General features: G+C 50.8%; 1 protein-coding gene across 3 annotated transcripts; it reads right to left on the bottom strand.

Moving 5' to 3' along the window:
* Positions 1-752: 752 nt before the first annotated feature.
* ECE2 (endothelin converting enzyme 2) lies at positions 753-20,217 on the bottom strand. Of its 3 annotated transcripts, XM_060639378.3 has the most exons (19): positions 19,991-20,215; positions 19,617-19,703; positions 19,134-19,269; positions 18,714-18,929; positions 18,122-18,246; positions 17,883-18,029; positions 17,655-17,720; positions 13,595-13,783; positions 12,748-12,890; positions 12,252-12,366; positions 10,740-10,850; positions 9,521-9,619; positions 9,341-9,418; positions 8,727-8,830; positions 8,425-8,535; positions 8,232-8,299; positions 7,879-8,069; positions 7,666-7,761; positions 6,018-6,947 (listed from the first exon to the last, which is right to left on the bottom strand). In XM_060639378.3, exons 1-19 carry the CDS (start codon positions 20,027-20,029, stop codon positions 6,771-6,773), a joined length of 2,298 nt encoding a protein of 765 aa, XP_060495361.1. In that variant the 5' UTR covers positions 20,030-20,215; the 3' UTR covers positions 6,018-6,770. The 3 variants fall into 3 exon arrangements, with proteins under 3 accessions (XP_078309298.1, XP_060495361.1, XP_060495362.1); XM_078453172.2 differs by lacking the exons at positions 6,018-6,947; positions 7,666-7,761 and adding an exon at positions 753-857 and having other exon boundaries at positions 19,991-20,217; XM_060639379.3 differs by lacking the exon at positions 19,617-19,703.
* Between the last annotated feature and the right edge of the window lie 239 nt (positions 20,218-20,456).

Genomic DNA, 20,456 nt, shown 5'->3' on the forward strand with positions numbered 1-20,456 from the left:
GCCCACAGAGCTCCTCCTCCTGAGCCAGCAGGCGACCGGAAACGCCGCTACAACCCACTCACCCCCGCGGCGTGGGAGTCCCAGCCCTCGGACCCCGCCCACGGAAGTCGCCCGAAAACTACAATTTCCAGTCCCCAGCGCGTCTTAGGCGCGGCCTGGGCTTGGACCGGGAGTTTCCTGAACGCCACGCGACCGCGGTCTTCGATCCGGGTCAGCTAGCTGTGGTAGGAGCTGAACAAGTTGAGAGCCGAAGAAACCGTTCATAGGTCTCCTCATAGCAGTGTGAATAGTACACACAGTGACACCCCAGTTGGCTCCGTAGTGGGACAGACGGACGAGATTCTTCAAATCCCGCACTGTGTGAAATCTGTAATCTATATCTACTGCCTCCCCACACACCACACACCATGGCGGAATATTAGCCTGATAACATTCTCCCCCCAGTTGAAGGAGAGTGCTCTAATACTACCTTAAGAATACGATAAATCTTATCCACCTGTGGAGCCATTTCGAGTAGAAATCAATAAATATAGTCCTATACTCCAATGCTAAATTCTGGAACTAAAACCAGATCAAGACAAGGTCTTTGCGCAAACTTCAGTCAGTCTTTTGGTCTTCCTCTCTCTGTTACGATTTGGAAGGTGTGCGAAGGTCACTGTTTATGTCAGGAGTGGTTTTGAATGATACATGACGTTCTCACAGCCTTTTGAATTTGGTAAGGTTATGTCCATTTTACAGAAGAAATCATATAGTAAGTAGTAGAATCAGGATTTGAACCTCGATCATTCAGTCTTCCAAGCTGGTAATTATTTCAAGCAAACCTCCATGTTTCTTCTTCTTGGACCACGTATATGCATCTAGAAGGTGAAAGAAGAGGAAGCCACCTTCATCTGGTGGGAACACTTACCATTTGGCCTGGGGTCTTTATTCTGGGTTCTGAGGCATTAAAGAATGCAGAAAATGTTTGTTTAAAAAAAAAAAAAACAAAACATCTAGCACAGTGTGGCTAGCTCTGAAAGAATGTTGGCTGAATATTTGTATAGATGTAAAGATCTGAAGCCTATTTTAAAACCTATTGCTTTCAGGGCGCCTGGGTGGCTCAGTCGGTTAAGCGTCCGACTTCGGCTCAGGTCATGATCTCACGGTCCATGAGTTCGAGCCCCGCGTCAGGCTCTGTGCTGACAGCTCGGAGCCTGGCGCCTGCTTCCGATTCTGTGTCTCCCTCTCTCTCTGACCCTCCCCCGTTCATGCTCTGTCTCTCTCTGTCTCAAAAATAAATAAACATGAAAAAAAAATTTTTTTTTAAATAAATAAAATAAAACCTATTGCTTTCTTCACTCAGTGGTTGGATTCTGGGGATGATCTTCCATTTCCATCACCAATGACTAGCTCTGGTCTGCTGAACGAAGTTGGGCAGTCCATAGCTGTTCTGCCTAGTCTATCTGTGGCTTCAAGATGTCCATACATTGTCATGCTTTCTTCAGTCATTTGTAGAGGTATTTCTCCTAAATCTCTCCTTTTTCCATGACTTCCTTCTATCAGATCTCAGATTTTGTCTTTTATACCAGTCCTATCCCGACCAGTACCTTAGAGGAGATGGGGTGATACACACAAAGCACAGGCCATTAATGGCTAGTGCCTCCAGATGAAAAGTAAATGGATGTTTATTGTACTATGTTTCAACTTTTTTATAGTTTTGAAATGTTTCAAAATAAAAAGTTGAGGGGGGCAGGGGGAAGGGGGTAAGAGAACATAAGCTTTAGAGAGCAACAGACCTGGTGTTTAAAACCACATTCTGCCCTTCACTAGCTGTGATACTTAGGCAAGCTCTCTAACCTCTCTCAGACAGGTTTCTGTCTCCATGAAATGTGGGTAATAAAGTATCTCCCTTGTAAGCTGTGTGTTGAAAATGAAATAAGACAATGTATATAAAGTGCCTAGCTTGGGTGCCTGGCAACTGGAAAGGAGCCAATTGTCATTTTCCAACTACCTCAAATCTTCAAGACTGAAATAAACATGGTTGTCCCCTGCTCCCCACTTCCAACTACACAAGCCCCCAATCCTCTCTAGCCAAATATAAATGTCTGCCAATTATTTCCAAGGCCCCGTGATAATATTGATGTCCTGCCTCAAACTTCTTTTCCGTCAAATTGCCCTCCTAGAAACACTCCTTCCTATCATTTGGCCGAACTCCCAGCCTTGTGGCCACATTGCTCTCTAATTAAGGGGATCCCATCACCTGTCCCTTCCTACCACCTTCCTTCAAACTGCATCCATAAGCCACCCATGCTACTACCCCCAAACTCATGGCTTGAGCTATAGAGCTACACATCTTGTGTATGGTTCCACTCCTTTGAAAACCATTCAACCCAAAGCATGATTTACATAACACCAGAAGCGCTCCTGGCAGGACACTGCATTGCACTGTATCCACTGGGTTGCTACATTCTTTGTGTGATATTTCTCAAATAGATTGCATTGTGGCCCTTCTGACTTTTAATTCCCAGGACTGACAGTGGATGTTACAGCCTCCTCTTTTCATAAGCACTGTTACAACTTCCCTTCTCCAGACTCTCACCTTTCATCATGCGCCTTTCACCTGATCATCCTAAACCTTTCACCATTTCTGAACGTGCCCTGCCCCTTCAGGATGATTGGCCTTTTCACATGGCTATTCTTTCTGTATAGAATGCCCTTCACTGTTTTTCAGCTAGCAATTCTCCCATCCTCTGTACTCCCGCTCAATGTTATGTAAGAAGCTTTTCCTGTTCTATTCTTCAAGTTTTTCATTTCTTGCCCCCACCATGCTTCATACATATCTCTCTTTCTCTAGATTCTGAGCTGTTAGAAGACAAGAACTGCTTCTTATTCATCTTTTGCCCCTAGCACCAACCTAATGCCTGGCTTGTGGTAAGCCTTGACAAATATTTATTGAATGAATGAATTCATTTTGCATTCAGCTTCAGGTCATCTTTATGTAAAATAATGGCCCATTAGGAGTCTCTTTGGAGCTCAGAGCTGGGCATCAAGAAACTGTTTGGCGGGGCGCCTGGGTGACTCAGTCGGTTAAGCATCCGACTTCGGCTCAGATCATGATCTCACGGTTCATGGGTTCAAGCCCCATGTTGGGCTCTGTGCTGACAGCTCAGAGCCTGGAGCCTGCTTCAGATTCTGTGTCTCCATCTCTCTCTGCCCTGCTCGCTCTCTCGCTCTCTCTAAGAATAAACATTTAAAAAATTTTTTTAAAAACTGTTTGGATTCTCCATTTGTGAATCATGATAGGCCCACTGAAACTGTTTATTTTATCAGGGACTCTCTTCCAACCTAAAATTTTCAGAATGCTACCAAGTGTGAAATCATATTGTTTGGCATATGTTGCCTTATCGGGCATGAGAATTAGTCAGACTTCTCAATGGGACAGTGTAGGGGATGGCCTAGCACCTTACCAACAACTGTTCTCATGTGTCCACCTGGGAGCAGTATACTTTATTTCCCCTTCCGCCTTAACACATCAGAGCATATCACAGATGCATATTCATCAATTTGTCAGGGCCACTAAGGGTGAAGATTACATCTGTTACCTGATGTTCACCTTGCCTTGTCTCTGGAACCAAGCACCTGCAGAGTGTTCAACAAACAGGTGCTACCTGGCTTAATTTCAACTCAACATGTGTTTAGGTTCCCTGCAGCTGCCTGGTTGTCTCATATGCCTGGCCCAGGGTAGCTAGATGGCATGGAAATGCACCTGCTGGTGATGGTCTGACACAGAAGTGCAGTGACATTGACCAGAAGACAGATGTTTACGCATGAGTCTAAACTCAGTCACGACCTAGAAGACTAAATGGTGGTGATTAAGAGCATCTGAGCTCCGAGTCTGACTTTAATGCAATCTGTCTTATCCAACGTTGGAAATTACCTAATTTTTTCCTTAGTTTCTCCACTCGTAAAATAGAGACAATTACAGAACCTTCTTATAAGTTGTTGTGGGAATTTAATGAGATGATTTTAAAGTACTTAGAACCAGCTTAGCAAAATAGGGACTTAGTAAATGAAAGCTGACCTTTGGCCTTTTTGCACATATGGAGCTTCACTGCCACAGTGGCCCACTAGTCAGCATCCTAAAGTGGCCTCTGAAATCAGATGTAAAGGGAAGAGCTGCCAACCCTCTCTCCTCACCCATTATGATCTCTGACATTATAGATCTCATTCTCTGTGCAACACCCAAACTTCACATGTTACTTCCTAATATTTCTGAATATTTGCTAAGCCCATGAATTCACTGCTTAAAACACTAATACTGAACTGGTCCCCACAGATCATCTCATCCAACCCACTGTTTTACAGACTGCTAAGGAAACTGAGCCCTGAAGCAGGCATGAGCCATGCCTAGTGTCACACAGCTAAGAAGTGGCAGAGCTGGAACCAGAACCAGGTCTCCAGGCATGATGGCCCTCTTCTCTCCAGTACACTTTGCTGTCTCTCCCAGAGTCCTGCTTTCAGAGGCTCAGCCATGTTTTCCCTTGGTCTTAGAGATCCTGAGGCCACCGTCTTCCTTTCTGAGCAGGCAGCACCTCCAAGTAACATGACAGGGGCCCACATACAGCTCTTTATGGGGACAGGACACAGACTGTGGGGCACATGTGCCAATACCCAGGGATCAGGGCCTCAGCAGTAATCCCTGCCAGAGCTTCACTTACCCTTCCAAACTCAACAGACACACCTCTGTTTAGACTTTGGAGAGCACTGAGTTTTAAAGGCAACTGTGATGATTCTTTCCACTGTCTTGCTCTGGTTCTCATTTTTCAGACAAAGAAACTGGGGCTCGTGGAGGTTAGAGGGAACAAGCTCAAGCTCCTACAGCTTTCCAAGCTTCAATTTCAACGTTTTTAATTTATTTTTTTTGGGACAGAGAGAGACAGAGCACGAACGGGGGAGGGGCAGAGAGAGAGGGAGACACAGAATCGGAAACAGGCTCCAGGCTCCGAGCCATCAGCCCAGAGCCTGACGCGGGGCTCGAACTCACGGACCGCGAGATCGTGACCTGGCTGAAGTCGGACGCTTAACCGACTGCGCCACCCAGGCGCCCCTTTCCAAGCTTCAATTTCAATCCAGGCCTCTTTAACGGTAGTGAAGTACTGAGGGTTAGATCTGTAAAATGGAAACTGGAGCACTTATAAAATATGGTTGCTATGGGGATCAGATGAGCTCATGAAGGTGAAACCACCAGTAGAACAACCTGAGGGAAGGAACCATCTTCATCTTTGCATCGCCCATGCCTGGCACACCGTGGGTAACAAATGTGCTTTAAAAAAATAATAAACCCATGAATGCATAAATTAATAAGTGAATGAATAAAAAAATGAGGCACTTAGCAGAGGTGCCTGGAACACAAGAGGTATTCAGTAAATGCTCTTTTTCCCCTCCCTTGCTCAGGAGGGTGGCAGCCAGACCCACGGTCTCTGCCTAACTCTTGGTAGGCCTTGATGGGGGTGTGTGGTGGGTAAGTGACTCTCAGGAGTACTGAGGCTATGGAGAAATGCATGTCTTCTTGGCCATAAGCAGAGACAGTGTTCTGAGCTCCAGGGAATGGCATGCTACCTTGGCCAGGGCTTTCCTCCACTGTAGGGTAAGGGCCACCCATCTTCCAAGCTGACCTTGGCCCAGTAGTTACCCAGACTCAGTGTTAGGCCTGGCTGGATGCACCAGTGGAGGGCAGTGGCATATCTTTCCAGTGATGAAGATATGACCACCAGAGAAAGTACTCCACCCGGCCAAACTCAACTTCATTCCATTCTTTCATCCTGACTCTCTTTCTCTGTCTTCTTGGGGGCTTCATATTTCCGTCCCCTGTGTCTGGCGACTGAGTAAATGAGTATCTAGAAGCGTGCCTGGCATATAGAAGGTGCTTGATAAATGTTGGTGGAATGAGTAAATGAATAAATGAAAACAGGACTGAAGGAAGAGACAGGCTGACTGATGTCTGTCTATTTATTTGCACAGGGTCCTACAGGGCCAAGACCCCTCCCTCCCCACCCTCTCCCCTGTAAAAATAAACTCTATCTTTCTCTCTCCCTGTTCTATCTGCTTTTCTGCTTGGGCCAGGGAAGATAGTCATCCCCTAAGACTTGTGCCCCAAGACACAGGAACCAGCATCCCCTATACATACACACCACACATACTTCCCCTGAGCCCAGGGAAACCAGGATGCAGCAGGAGGGCTTGTAAAGGCCCTCAGGCTTCCACTAAGAGCTGAGTACAGTTGGTCTGTCAATGAGGGTTGGCAGGAGTATTGGGAGCAGCAGCATGAGGAACATGGGGTGGGGGACAGCCCCTGAGGGGGAGCTGAAAGGAGCTGAATCCACTCCCAAGTGGACACTGAGTGAGCCTCTGGGAGAAGCATGGGAGGCACACCACCCCAGACCCTGTGTGGTCAGAGTACAGCAGGCACAGCAGGTCCCAAGGCCACCAAGTCAAGTGATCTTAAGACCAGAAGAGGCAGACTCCTTCCTGCGGGAACTGGTGCCCCCCACCCAGGCCTCTTCCAGGCAGGGAGACATGGAAGGATGTCACAGTGAATGGTGGGGGCTCCGCTGGAGGCAGGGGTACCCCCAAAGCAGAGGCACAATGTGGTGTTTGAGGGAGGACCGGGACTCAAGTCACCTGTGGTGAGGAGCTGGCATTTGACCTCTCTAAACCTGGAGTGAACATCCTTGCCCGGCGAGCTGCCCCAGGCCCTGGCAACAGCCAGCCAATTCTCCCCAGTCCCACGTCTACCACACCTCACACAGCTGCCCTGGGTTCATGGGAGAGCCGACAGGGCAGCCGAAGTGCCACAGGAAGTCACGGGAGTTGGAGAGAGTACCCAGCACGCGGAAGCGGGCAGGGCTGTGGGGGTCGGTCACCAGCCCCTCGTGAGAGCTCTCGGGTGTGCGGACTGAGCACCACACCTGCAGGCCAGGACAGACACGGGGACATATGGTGTCTAGTGCGGGCAGGGCCACAGACTTGGCTGCAGCCGAGCCATCCCAGGGACGCAAACCACCACTACCCCCAGCCTCTCTGCTCAAGAGGTCTCCAGGCCACACCCAGCATCTCAGCTATAACCCCTTGCTATCAGCACCAAAGGAAGGAAGCATGCCCTCCCTCCCAAACTCCTTGAAGGCCTTTCAGAGGTGCCCTGGACAGTGGGTTGCCCAGATTGGATGCATCCGAGTGGAAGAAGCGTGGACCCCAGAGGCTGCCTGCCGGAGTGCAAAGTACCTTCAGGAGACCCTGAGCAAGGAGACTTGCTCTGCCATTTCCTTTATTCCTGGGTAGCCCTGGATGAGCCACTTTGTCCCCAAGCTTCAGCTGCCTCCTCCACAGCCACCTCACAGGAACGTGGCAGGGATCAATCCTGCTCCCTACCCGCCGCCCCTCAAGCAGGACAGCCTCGCCCTTTGAGATCTGCAAAAGCCTGAAGAGTTCTCCTTCCTCAGGCCTCTCTGCATGCTTTCACAAGCCCCAGCTGAGAAGCTCTGGGCACCAGGCCTTCCCAGACCACCTTCCATACCCCAACTTCAGCCCTATTTCCCAGTCCCTTTCCTGCATGCCCCAGACTTCTAATGACATGCCCAGGAGGGAGCGGGAGAGGGGCAGGCCCCAGGCCTCCTAGGAGGGCAATACCTGGGCAAATCCCACAAAGAAGAGCTGGTGATTGGTGAGCCCCACAGCTGGCAACTGCTGCTCCTCCCCGTGCTTTCTCAGCCACGCTTTGTAAGCCTGGGGTCAGGCACAGGACGGGCAAGGCCATCAGGGGTAGCCCACCACCTCCACCCGCTGCCCATGTCCCCCAGGGTGGGTGAGCCTCAGCCACCAGAGGCCCACCAGGCCACTCACGTTATAGGCAGCCTTAAGTCCCCCGTTGTCAGCGATGTTCTCCCCCAGCGTCTGGCGGCCGTTGAGCCTCTCCCCATTGACCTGGTACTGGCTGTACTGCTCCTCCATGCAGGCCGTGTGATTCCGGAAGGCTGCCAGTGACTCATTCTGCCACCAGGGACGCAGGTTCCCTTCCTTGTCATATTCGCGCCCTGAGAAGAAATAACCTTTGCACCACACCAAGACCAGAGCAGCCTTCCACCAGCCCTAGTCCACAGACTCCAGGGTCCGTGTGGCCTGCTCCCAATATCCCAAGGCCTCACAAGAACTACCAGGAATTCTAGGCTGGAGGGGGCAACTCTGTGGGCCTCTACCTTGGTCATCAAAGGCATGTGTCAACTCATGGCCCATCACCACGCCGATGCCACCAAAGTTCAGGGCCCTGGTAGGTGAGGAATGCTGCATGAGGACATGGTAGGGGAACTTCTGGATCCCACCTCCAGCCCTGCGCTCAGCTCATCCGCAGGCCCAAGCCCCAGGACCCAGCCCCTCCTGCCTCAGACACACTTGGGGTGGTTCCGGGTGTAGAAGGGGGCCTGCAGGATGCCAGCAGGGAAGACGATCTCATTCTTGGTTGGAAGGTAGTAGGCATTCACCGTCTGGGGCGTCATGCTCCACCTGGGAGAGCAAAAGGGAGACGCTGAGGCTCCTGACTCTCCTGATGCCCCTCCCAGCCCAGCAGCCTTGACCTATCTCCTGCAAAGACCTTGCGCCTCTGGTTGAAATGTCTTGCCACCCCCTTCCCCAGCCCTGGAAATCTCCCCTACCTCTCCTGCTGCCCCAAGCGTCTATAGCCCCCCCATTCTCACTGGTCCCGGCTGGGAGGCTTGCGGAGCTGGTCAGCCATCACCTTAGCAGAGAAATTGTACAAATTCAACATGTTCTGGAAAAAGGAATCTTCAGAGACTTCATACTGTGGGAGTGGTGAGAAGCAGAAAGCAAGCAAGACAACATGTTGGAGAAGATAATAGTCCCAGTTTGGCTACTAATTAGCACCTCTCTAAGCCTCTGTTTCCTCAACTGCAAAGTAAGAGCAAAATATTTAAGAAATAAGAATCACCAATATTTACATACTACCTCCTTCTATTCTCACAACAACCCTATGAGGTAGGTACTGCTAGGGTCCCCATTTTACAAATGAAGACACTGAGGCCCAGAGAAGTTACATAACTCGTTCAAGGTTACCCAGTTAGGTAGAAGTAGAAACAGGATTTGCGAACACTGCATTCCACCCATCCCTGGCCTGTGGCCTGGCACAGAGCCAGCATTTGAACAATGTCAGTTGCCCATACTTGCCTCTGAAAGAAACCAAAAACCACCTCCTTCCCTCCCAGTGTTTGAGCCCCAATTACTGAGCCAAGAATAGAGCCCCCACCCCCGCTCCCCTAGATGAAATTCAGCACTGGTGAGCAGAAGTACTCACCCCGTCATAAACATCATCCAGCTCTTTGGGCTCCAGGATGAAGTCCGGGAAACCAATCATATCATAGATGGCATCTGCCTGAAGAGACTAGGTTAGGGTTTCCCTCCCCAGTCTCCCTCCAAAAAACTGTGTCCTCCATCCCCACCTGAAGATGGCGCCCCAACCCTTGCTACGGCTCACTTTCTCCTTGGCTGCCCGGCGGGTTTTCTCATCCATCCAAACCAGCTGCCCCAGGGCCTCCTCGAAGGCACTCCGGATCTCGCTGATCATCCCCTCAGCCTGCGAGGGAGCAGGCACAAGTCGGCTTCCACTCACACTGATGCGTTCTTTCTCCCTGTCCACCCTAGTGTCCCATCCCTGTCCTTCCAGGGGAGTGCCCAGACTCTCGAAATAAGGCTGAGCATCTTGGGAAGATGAAAAGGAAACACTATTTGTGAAGGTGCTGAGATGGTGGGTGGCTCTTTTTCTCATTGATCAAGAATTTTAACTGACAATAAGTTAACTGAAGAAATATAATTTAATACAGTACATTGATTTTTATCTGAAAATGAAAGGAAGGCATTAAGAGCAGAAAATTTGGGAAATTAAGGGCATCCAGGTGGCTCAGTTGGTTAAGTGGCCAACTCTTGATCTTGGCTCAGGTCATGATCTCATGGTTCGTGGGATCGAGCCCTGCATCGGGCTCTGTGCTGACAGCATGAAGCCCACTTGGGATTCTCTCTCTCCCTCTCTCACTACCCCTCCCTACATGCGTGTACGTTCTCTAAATAAATAAAGAAAACTTAAAAAAGAAAAAGAAAAAAGAACATTTGGGAAATTGAGAAAAGTTGAAGAAGAATATAGACCACTTATAACCCCATCACTCAGAGATAAGCCCTCTTAACTTTTGATTATATACTTTGAATGTCTTTCCCTGCCCAGGTATACATATATAACACAGAATTATATTGTGTAACATACATATATTTTGTAAGCTACTTCTTTTCACTTAACACTATATCATGAGCTTTAAGGCTGCCTCACAACCCACTCTAACCACAATCTTTCTTCCAGTCCCCTATGATTAGACATTTAAGTTGTTTTCATTTTCACCTATTATAAACCACCCTGCAATAAACAGTCTTGTAGATAATACTTTAAGCACATTCATTATCATCTCCTAATAAATAATAAGTATTATTTTTCTAACTGGAGAGGCAACATAAACTCATTGCAGAACATTTGGAAAATACAGAGAACTTTAAAGGACAAAAAGAACCCCTCAATCCCACCACCAAAATACTGTCCATTTATTGATGAATTTCCTTTCAGTTTTTCACCCCCTCTATGTACACACATGAACGAACAGTGAATTTTAACTAAAACAAGGGGTATTATTGGAAGGACCTTGAAGACTCACAATTTCCTTGCTTTGCCGGTCAAACGTGGCCTTCACAAAGAGGGAGCCCAAAGCGAAGCCAAGTGCGTCATCCGTGTTGGAGATACAGGTCTGCCACCTTGGTGTGCAGGACTGTAAGGGACAAAGAGCCAGGCCTCCCAGAGATGGCTATGCTCTCCGTCTGGGCTGCTCTCCTCTCTGTCTCTGGGGCCAGCCCTCTCAGCTCTGAACAATGAAAGCCTGGGTTTGGGGAGCTGCCGTCTCTCCCTCAGACTCCGGGGAAAATAAAGGGCAGAATGGAAAAATGTGCCAACCCCAGCAGCAAAACTGCAGGAGGAACATGTGTGCTGCCTACTCCGTGCTCAGTACTCTCCTCCTCTTAAGTTTCTAAGAGGCCCACTGGGGTCCAGAAGTTTCTTTGCTCATATCGCAGCCTTATATCCAGTCAGTCCCTCATGCAAGAAACCTGCAAAAGTCACCAGACTCCTCCATCCCCCACCCCTACATTCAATCCATCACCAAGGCTACCACTTCTACTTCTTAGTCATCTCCCCTGTCCACCCCATTGCCACTTCCCTGCCCTACAACACTCTCACCTCCAGCCCAAGATTGCAGTCACTTCCTAACTAGACACTCTGATTTCATTCTCATCCCTCTCCCCCTCCCGTGACACTCCCCTCCATCTTCCATTTAGCTTCCAGAAAGACTACCCAATACACAAATCTAACTGGGTTATTCTTCTGCTTAAAATCATCCCATGGTTGCCCATTACTGAAAGAATTGAGGCCTGACTTTTTTTTTTTTTTTTTTTTTTTTTTTAGGCGTGACTTCTTAATGGAACATTCAGGTCCCTTCAGGGACTGCCCCAGGCCCACCTCACCCCCCTCAGCCTCTCAGCTGCCCCGTTTGCAAGCTCATACCAGAGCACATGCAAACCCACAATGCTCCTTGCCTCTAGGAATTTACACATGCTATTCTTTCTGACCAGAGTGCCCTTTTCCCTTGCTCCTTTGGTGAACTACCTCAAACGTCACCTCTTCATAAAAGTCTTTCCTAATGCTGCCTCCTCCCCCAGGTAGAATGTACTATCCCTTCCTCTGTTCTATAGCACAAAGTTCTTTCACACAGTGTGAGCACTTACCACCCCAAAATACCATGTTTGGTTACGTGTCCATTTTCCCCACTTAATGGGGTATCTTGAAACTAAGAACTGCATTTATTCATCTTTTTAACCATCATCATCAAAGCTGAATGCCTCTACGTACCATGTACCGGGTAGGTGCTGCACTTACATTAACTCAGTCCTCAAGACAACCCTACAAGGTACTCCTGCTTCACACACCAGCAAATGGAGAGTCAGAGAGGCTGGGTGACATGCCCAAGGTCCCATAGGCTAAAAAACGGAGGAGTTGGGATTGACACCCAAGTCATCTTGATTCCTACTCCTGTGCTCCATACTATACCATGAGGCAAATGGTGCCTGACAGTCAGCTAGGCTGGACTGGAAGGTGGGGACAGAGTCAGAAAGCCCACCTTCTTGGTGCCATAGAGGGTCTCCAGCAGCTTCTCTTGTGCAGACTCAAAGCGGTGGTCCAGGCTCGAGGTTGTCTTCTGCACCAGGTTCCAAATCAGGTAATTGTTCAGGACACTGGCATCCAGAGCAGACATAAGGGAAGGGCAGGTGGGGTACCATTTTCACCCCCAATCTGCTCCATGAATGTGCAGGCAACGGAAGTCCTGAGAGGCATATGCAGGAGCTGTCCCAGAATCTCTCTCTCTCCCCTGGGACCACACACCTGCCTGCAGAAGTCAGTTTGGAGAAGGTGTGGGAATAAAGAGCACAAATGGGCCCCCTGAAGCCTCACCCGATGGGAATAGCCTGCAGACATTCTCTTTTGATGTTTGGAAGGTCCAAGACCTTGTCAAATGCTGCTCTGTGTCTGGCTGTGACAGTCCCCCATGCCCAGTCCCTGCCTGGACCTGCATGGAGCTCTGAGTCCCACCTCCCACACTCTGGGCTCCCCCCAACCTTGGCTCTGTGTGGTTGATGAGCTCTGACACCTGCTGCAAATAATCCTTCCCATACACCACCACGGGCTCAGAGTCACCCAGCTCCAGCGGTGACAGCAAGAAAGATAGAAACTCCAGCCAGTCCATGGAGGGTGCCAGGGCCTACAAGCAAAAAAAAAAAAAAAAAAAAAAAAAATCTAAAGCCTCCTTGCCTACACTCCTGGCTTCCAGCAGACCCCTGCCCCACTGATATGCTGGAGCCTGGGAGCCCTTCTCATTACCATGGCAACATCTATTAGCTGCTTGGTAGCCCCTTCCTATAATAAACCCTTTTCCAGGCCTGAGCACTCCTCAGTCTGGGAGCCCAATCAGTTATTATACAAGAAAAAGCACTCTATGTAATACTCAGCGGGGGCATAGATATTCAAATATTTTCATAACCATCGATAAAATACCACCCAGAGTCCCTACATAACTGGTCTCTCCTTCCAGAACCCTCCCCTCCCCCATCCAAAATCTCCATAATCCAACTAAAGTGTTGATTCCTGGCAACTAAAGGAGATGCTTCCAAATTTCTTCTGATTGTTTTGTGGACATCTTGTACAAATTGTTATAGATTTTTAATATAATCCCTCTATGCATCCCCAGGCAACATGAAGGAGGACCAAGAGATGTCCTAGTGAGAGGTGGCCTAAAATGGACACCACTTTTCTTTCCAGGATAGTAACAGTGCAGCTGGGAAGCTCACAGAAGCGAGCAAATGAGGAACCGATTGGCTGCCTCAGAAAGATGACAGGAAGGGAAGCTGGGAGGTCTGCCCCAGGGTCTGGCCCCTCCCAGCTGTCTCTGTTCCTCCCAGGCCCCACCTGCAGCTCCGCAATGCTCATCTTATGATAGATCTTCTCCTCATCCCGCCGCTGGTCCTGGGGTACTGTGATGTTGGCCAGTTGAATCTCCAGCTCCAGCACCTGTCGCATCTGCTCCCGTGTAGAGGCTGGCCGTCCACCCAGCAGCATCCCCAGCTCCTCCATGTAGTCCAGGTAGGCAGTAAGCACCTGTCAAGGCCCTGAGTCATCCTCAGAGCCCAGCAACAGGTCCTGCGCAAGGCTGAGAGGGCCTGTTCTGGCCCCCACCTCTGTTTACCATCTCTTCTGCGGATTCTCCTCACAGAAGCTTTCTTGGACGATCCTGTTTTATTTCTGTCATACTGCTTACCAGTACCTGCTAGGATCTTGTTTATTTATTTGCACGCTTGTTGATCAGTTATTTCCCAAATGAGAAGGTTAGTGCAGGAGAGCACTGTTCCAAGTTACAGCAACTTAGTCACCCTTCTACCCCTAGGGCCTAGAATGGGGCCTACCACTGAACAAGTGCCCTGTAAATATTCATCCAGTAGATAGACATGCTTCCCACACTGCTCTGCCTTCTTATTTCCTAAAACCCTTCTATTTTTCCAGCACATCAGTGACCACATGTCTTCACTTAACAACTGAGTGGACCCCATGGGGAATTTAGTCACAGTAGCTTTAATGGCCTTCCGTCTCCCATCCAGCCAGGCCTCAACCTTGCTGCTTTCTCAGCTCCCCTCTAGTCTCTAAGGGGGAGAAAAGAGCAGAAAAGAAATACATATGACCACATGTAAACACACGTATCAGACTCTGCTAGGGTTCTATAAGTGATGTGTCCTTTTTCCCCTCTCACTGCAGCTCCATATAGTGGATATTAGTTCCATTTTCCAGATGGGGAAACAAGCTTGGGAAGGTTACATGACTTGACTCATATCACAAACTAGCAGATGGCAGAATCCAAATGTGGCTCAGGCCTGACGGTTCCAGGGCCGGTGCCCCAGCACTACCCAGGCCCAGGAGGCACTTGTGTTGCTTCAGCCCCTGCTGGCACTTGAGCTGAATGAGGTAGGGACTATTTTCTCTCTTCTCCACTGTAGTCTTAGGCTCTAGCCCAGCATCTGGCACGTAGTAGGTGTTCAATAAATATTTGTTGAATGAAAGGATGAGAACCTGCAAACAGACCCTCAGCACCACTCAGCACCAACTCCCTGTGGCCCTCCTCCCAGGGCCCACTCCTCACTCCAGCCCTGAAGCCCCACCCTGAGCTCCCTTAATCACCAAAGGCCGTCTCCTCTTCCACTCTATTGAAAAGTTTTAAAATCCATTAAATATCCATTTAATATCCATTCCCTGCACCTCAAAATTTCTTTCTCCCACCTCTCCTCTCCCTTGCTGCTGATGTCAGAGGAAGAGATTTGAGGACCAGTCCCAGTCATCCCAGGTCCTGAGGGGAATGGTTGACTCAACCAGTCACCCTGACTATGCCCTGCCCCTACCCACCTCACTTACCCCTTTCTCACCCTACCTTTAGCTGAAGATTTACCCTGAGACTTTCCTGAACCCTGATTTACTCCTAAGTTTTTATCCTATGTGAACCTTTTATGCTACAGCTTCCACTAGATGCTGGCACAGACTTCCTACTCGAGACAATCCAGCAACACACTGAGAGCCAAACTGAAGCTTTCTCCTGCCAGTTCCTGGTTGTTGTGGTTCTCTCCTGAATTCTCAAAATTCTCTCCTCTCCTGACTCAGGTGATGTCAAACCACATATCTGTTCATGCCACTCCCAATGTGGTATTTTAAAAATGTATATTAAATTATTTTGAGGGACAGAGAGAGAGAGAGAGAGAGAGAGAGAGAGAGAGAACATGAGCAAGGGAGAGGCAGAGAGAGAGGGAGAGAGGGAATATCCAAGCAGGCTCCATGCTGCAGCACAAAGCCCAACACGGGGTTTAATCCCACGAACCGTGAGATCATGACCTGAGCCGAAACCAAGAGTCTGACACCCAACTGACTGAGCCACCCAGATGCCCTGCCAGTCTCAGTTTTGATGAGTTTCCTTTTCTATTTCTTTTGGAATAAGTGCTAAATCTGACCCACAGGGGTCATGCACAATATGAATCTACATACCTGTCCAGAAGGCCTTGGCCCACTCCCCTCCTACCCCTCTCTGGTCCATCAATAGGTTATATGCCTCCCCACCTCACAGCCTTTGCATAAGCTTTTCCCTTTGCCTAAACCCTCTCCTTTCACTGCAGCCTGCTGTTACCCTAGGACTAGGCTGGTTCCCTGTGACGCTCAGTCTCAGAACACTGTGCTTCTCCTCTGTGACAGTCCCAGCAACTTCACACAGGAGAACTGTGCACTGAGCCATTTCCTGTCTCCTCCCCCACCTAGAGGCCAAAGGCAATGTCTTGCTGACCACATGCCAGGAGGAGGGTCTGCCTGAGGAATGCTCAGTGTTTGAAAAACCAATGAAGGGACAAATGACTCTAGCAGTTGTTTTACTCCACAGCAGTCTACCTCACTGGCTGTCTTTCTCCCACTGCCCTTAAAATACAGGGATATTCTTCTTTCCCTTCTGTATTCTACCTCTGCCTCTCACTTCTCCTAGGCCTTTATGTAGGTTTTTAAGGAGATGGCCCTGAAGTCCTCGGCTCCCTCCAGCCTCATCCTGTCTCCAGGACTCCACCCAGCTTCCACAGCTGCCTGCTGACCTTTCCATCTAGACATCTAGACATTGTCTGGATCCTTCACAACCACACATCTAAAACAAGTCGTTCCCACTCTCTGAGTGTCTGTATAAGCTTGCATCCCCCCTCCCCAAACAAGCACCATAGGAGGTAAATGCTATGATCCTCACTTTACAGATGAAGAAACAACTTCCAAGAGAATTTAATCAACTTGCACCAAGCCGCAGGGCTGGGATTAAAATCGAGGTCTGACCTCAAAGTCTGCCCTTTTCCTGTGATGTAACACTGTCTCCTTTTCCCCAACGTGCCCTGATCTTGTTCTTCTTACAGGCACCCCTGGTTCTCCAAGGACCGCTCCATTCCACCATCACTCAGGCTTATAGACTCATCTGTCTTTATCTCTTCCTCTTTCTACTCCTTTCTCCAAACACCCAGCCACCAGCAACTCATGATTTCCACTAGGTCATGTCTCTTGCATCCTGCCCTTCTTAACATTCCCTCTGCCACTGGCCACATCAGGGCCCTTACAGACTCAGAGCCTGGAGTGCAACTGACTCTTAACTCATCTCCAGGCTCCCTCTCTTGCATCTACTTGTCACACCTCAGCCAGACTGGCTTCCCAAAGCACTGCTCACTGTGTTGCTCCCTTCCTGCTCTGGAGCATGCAACAGCTCTCGGAGACCTATACAATGAACCCAGTGTGGCATTCCAGGTCCCCTCTGTAACTAGTTCCTACCCACCTGTCCAGCCCCTCATCTGCTCTGAGCTCCACATTTTGCCAAGCTGGACCCCTTCTCATGGTCCAAAAATGCCTTAGCCTTTCCTTCTTCAAGACTTTGTTTAAACTATTCTCATTACCCAGCATGCCCTCGCCCACTCTTAGATATTCTACAGGGCCCGGCTCAAACGCAATCTCTTTGGAAAGCTCTGACTACCTGAATCTCTCCTGAGGCCTAGAGACCCTCTTTTGAACCTGTTCTTAGCTATCTAGGTCCATAAAGCCATCTACATTGAAAGCTTTGTGTGACAGTGGCTCTGGAGGTACATCTCAGAATTCCCCCATTGCACCTGGCACATAGTAGAGGCCTATAAAATGTTTCCCTAGAAGAATAAAGGGGAGGAAGGAAAGAAGGGAAGAGGGAAGGGAAGGGAAGAAAAAAAAGAGGGTGGGAAAGAGAGGAGGGAGGGAAGGAAGGATGGAAGGGAGGAAGGAAAAAACTGAGGGAAGAGTGAAGGGAGGAAGACGGAAGGAAGGGTAGTTGGCTCACTAGGTGACAGGACAGGTTCACCTTCCCCACTATGACCCTTGGCAAAGGGGAAAGTAAACAGGAATCAGCCCAGCTCAACAGAGGGGTGGGGTTGGGTGTTCTGGGGATGCTCCTTACTTTCTCATTGGCGGTCCTGTTTAGGTAGTAATCTCGAGAGGGGAGAAAGAGCCCAGATTGGTCCACCTGCAATAGCAAATGAAGGGAGTAAGCCTTCCCCACACACATACCTGGACTCTTGTGCAGGGTTGGGGGGTGGGGCCACCCCAGCCTGCCTGTCATAGGGAAGGGGAGTCTGGGTCAGTCAATGGTCCATCAGTCCCTCTCAACCCTTCTCCAGAATGGTACCTGGATAACATTGCTGTTAGAACTCTTGGAGTCGGCACTGACATAGACAGTGAAGAAGGGGGTGGCTCTGTAGGTCCCTGCTACTGCCTTCAGCACTTCCATGAAGTTATCCTGGTCCCAGGACCCCGTGATGTTCCAACCACCAATCTGGGTAGAGACCATAATGGAAACTATGGCACAGAGGCCCCCAAAGCTTATCCTCTCCCAGGACCTATCCTGACCTCCCCCAGTGGTCCTGCCTTGTCAATGAGGTCTCGCAGCGGCTGGGCTCCCAGCTCCTCAATGCGCTCCACCTGCAGACAGGATAGGTAGAAGCGCTGTGTCTTCCGCTCCGCTTCGCTGCTTGAATTGAAGGTGGTGTTTTCTGTGGGGTAGATCACATTTTTCTGTGGGGTGGTTGACAGCTATGCTATCTAGTGAGAGGGGTCCTGGGCCCTTGCTTGGTCCCTCTCCCTGCCTTGTTAAGGGGCAGTCCTCCTAATGTAGACTCAGGAAGACCATCTGAAACCGCCAAGCGTGACTTCTTCTCCCCTGTCCATGGAAACCCTCAAAGATCTCTAAGCTCCACAGACTCCCTCGTGCCTGCCACACCTCAACAGTGATCCAAGCAGAGTGAAGAGAAGAGTCCTTTCGTTATAGTCAGAGATCTGTCCCCTCAAAGCCATCTCCACCTCTCAGGAACCCCCTGCTCTCTGCATCCCCTACCCAGGAATGTTTGCAGTCACCCACTTAGTCATTCAGTCATGGACCTTTATTGAGTACCTAAATGCGAAACCCTGTTCCAGGCATGAGTTGTACTTGGCACAATGCCTCCCTGACAGCCCCACTCACCAAGCAGGTGTTTCAGTATGGCCTGGTTCTGGTCCCAGAGGCTGTTGAAGGTGTTCCAGCGAGAACGCCCATCGGGCAGGGGATTTCTCTGAATCCAGCCTCCACAGGAAAACTGGTAAAAGTCCTCACAGGGACTCACACTACGGTCCAGAGACTCCAGGATTTTTCCAGCCACTCGAATGCAAGCCTCTGTGAGGCAGGTGCTGTGGGATGGGTCTGTGGCAGGGGACATGGTGGGGGGAAAGGGGGCTGTCGGTGGGTCTGAGAAAACAATGCTTTGGGGAAAGCCATGACAGCAAGAAGGTTGGGAGGAGAGAGAAAAGTTGGGGGAAGACTGGCCCCAACCAGAGAAAACCTTAGGGGTCCTTGAGCCAGAGCCCCCACACCAAGAGGGCTGGTGACAGGTGTGGGCCCACCTACCTCTGTGGTACTGGACCCCCAGGGCCACGAAGCAGCCCAGAAGCAGTGCACCCAGCAGTAGAGAGACAGCTGCTAAGACCAGCTCCAGTTGCGTGTGAGAGCCCAAGAGGTCTCTTGTCCTCTTCTGGAATCCCACCTGGGAACACAGGATGACAGTGAGCTACCAAGCTGCAGGTGAGGATCCAAGTTCACAGAAGTCCTCCCAAAGGGTGAAGACACAGCCAGTTTCCAGAGCCACGGAGCAAAGACGCTAAAGGGGTCAACTTTGGGCACAGGGGCAATGAGGCAGTCTGAGTTGAGCCCTGAGCCTGTTTAGTGCAACGTCATGGCTTACAATCGCCTCACCACAGCCCTAGCGCAGAGGCCAGAGATGGAGGGGAGGTGGGGGCAGGTGACCCTCCAGGGCAGCCCAGAGCTCCTGGGTCTGCCAGACGTCCTGTCAGGGCTGGGGCCTGGCGAGAAAGGGAGAACCCCCTTGCCCACCTCCACAGCGTCCGGGGAGGCCCCGCCCTCTACGGGGGTCTCAGGTGCGTCTTCCTCCCGCAGCGTGGTCCGTTTGTACTCCACCATCTGCCAGACAGTCGGGGGCGCCAACCGAAGTCAGGCAGAGAGGGCTCTTTGGCCAAGGCCCTGCCCCAGTGCCCCTGGCCTGGCCAGGCCCCCTCCTCTCTGCGGTGAGGGCCCCCTCTCTCCTGCCGGGCTCGCCGGCCTGGGCCCCCCACGCCCGACCCGCGGCCCCCTCTGAGACTCAGCCCTTTCACCGCCAGCCCGAGCCCCTGCCCTGCCGACGCCGCCTGCTCCCTCAGCCTCACCCCCTCCACCCAGGCCTCTCCCCGGAGCCCGGGGCTCCCACTCACGTTGCCGCCACCGCCCAGCTCCTGCAGCGCAACGTTCATGGTGGAGTCGGGGCGGGCAGCACCTTAGGGCTCCCGGCGGCTGGCCCTTGCCCAGGCCTCGGCCTCGGCTCCTGGCCCCCAGCCCTCACCGCCGCCCGCCATCAAGGCCTCTGCCGCAGCCCCTCGCTCCGCCGCTGCCGCCGCCGCCGCCGCCGCCGCCCCCGCCTGCCCGAGCCCCCTCCCGCTGCGGCGCCCCGCCCGAGGTGGGGGTAACGTGGGGGGAGGAGCGTGCCCGCCGCTGCCCGCTGCCCGCCGCCCGCCCTGTGCGCCGGGACCTGGACCTCGCTCGGGTGCCGGCGGCCACCCTCCAGCAACACCAGGACCCCTGTCCTCTTCAGGATCAGCCTACCCCCCTCCTAGCAACACTCTCCTGCCAGCCACCCATAATTTCCATGCCTTTGACCCAGTCTCAACCCCCGGTGATATT

The sequence above is a fragment of the Panthera onca genome, chromosome C2, assembly GCF_046562875.1.
Source record: "Panthera onca isolate mPanOnc1 chromosome C2, mPanOnc1 haplotype 2, whole genome shotgun sequence".
Taxonomy (NCBI): domain Eukaryota; kingdom Metazoa; phylum Chordata; class Mammalia; order Carnivora; family Felidae; genus Panthera; species Panthera onca.

Coding starts and splice junctions, on each gene's coding strand:
- ECE2 (XM_060639378.3), bottom strand. CDS start 20,029: ATGAACGTTGCGCTGCAGGAGCTGGGCGGTGGCGGCAAC. Junction 13,784..17,654: donor ACAGGACCGCCAATGAGAAA/GTAAGGAGCATC, acceptor GGGCCTTGACAG/GTGCTTACTGCCTACCTGGA. Junction 9,419..9,520: donor GCCGGGCAGCCAAGGAGAAA/GTGAGCCGTAGC, acceptor TAGTCTCTTCAG/GCAGATGCCATCTATGATAT.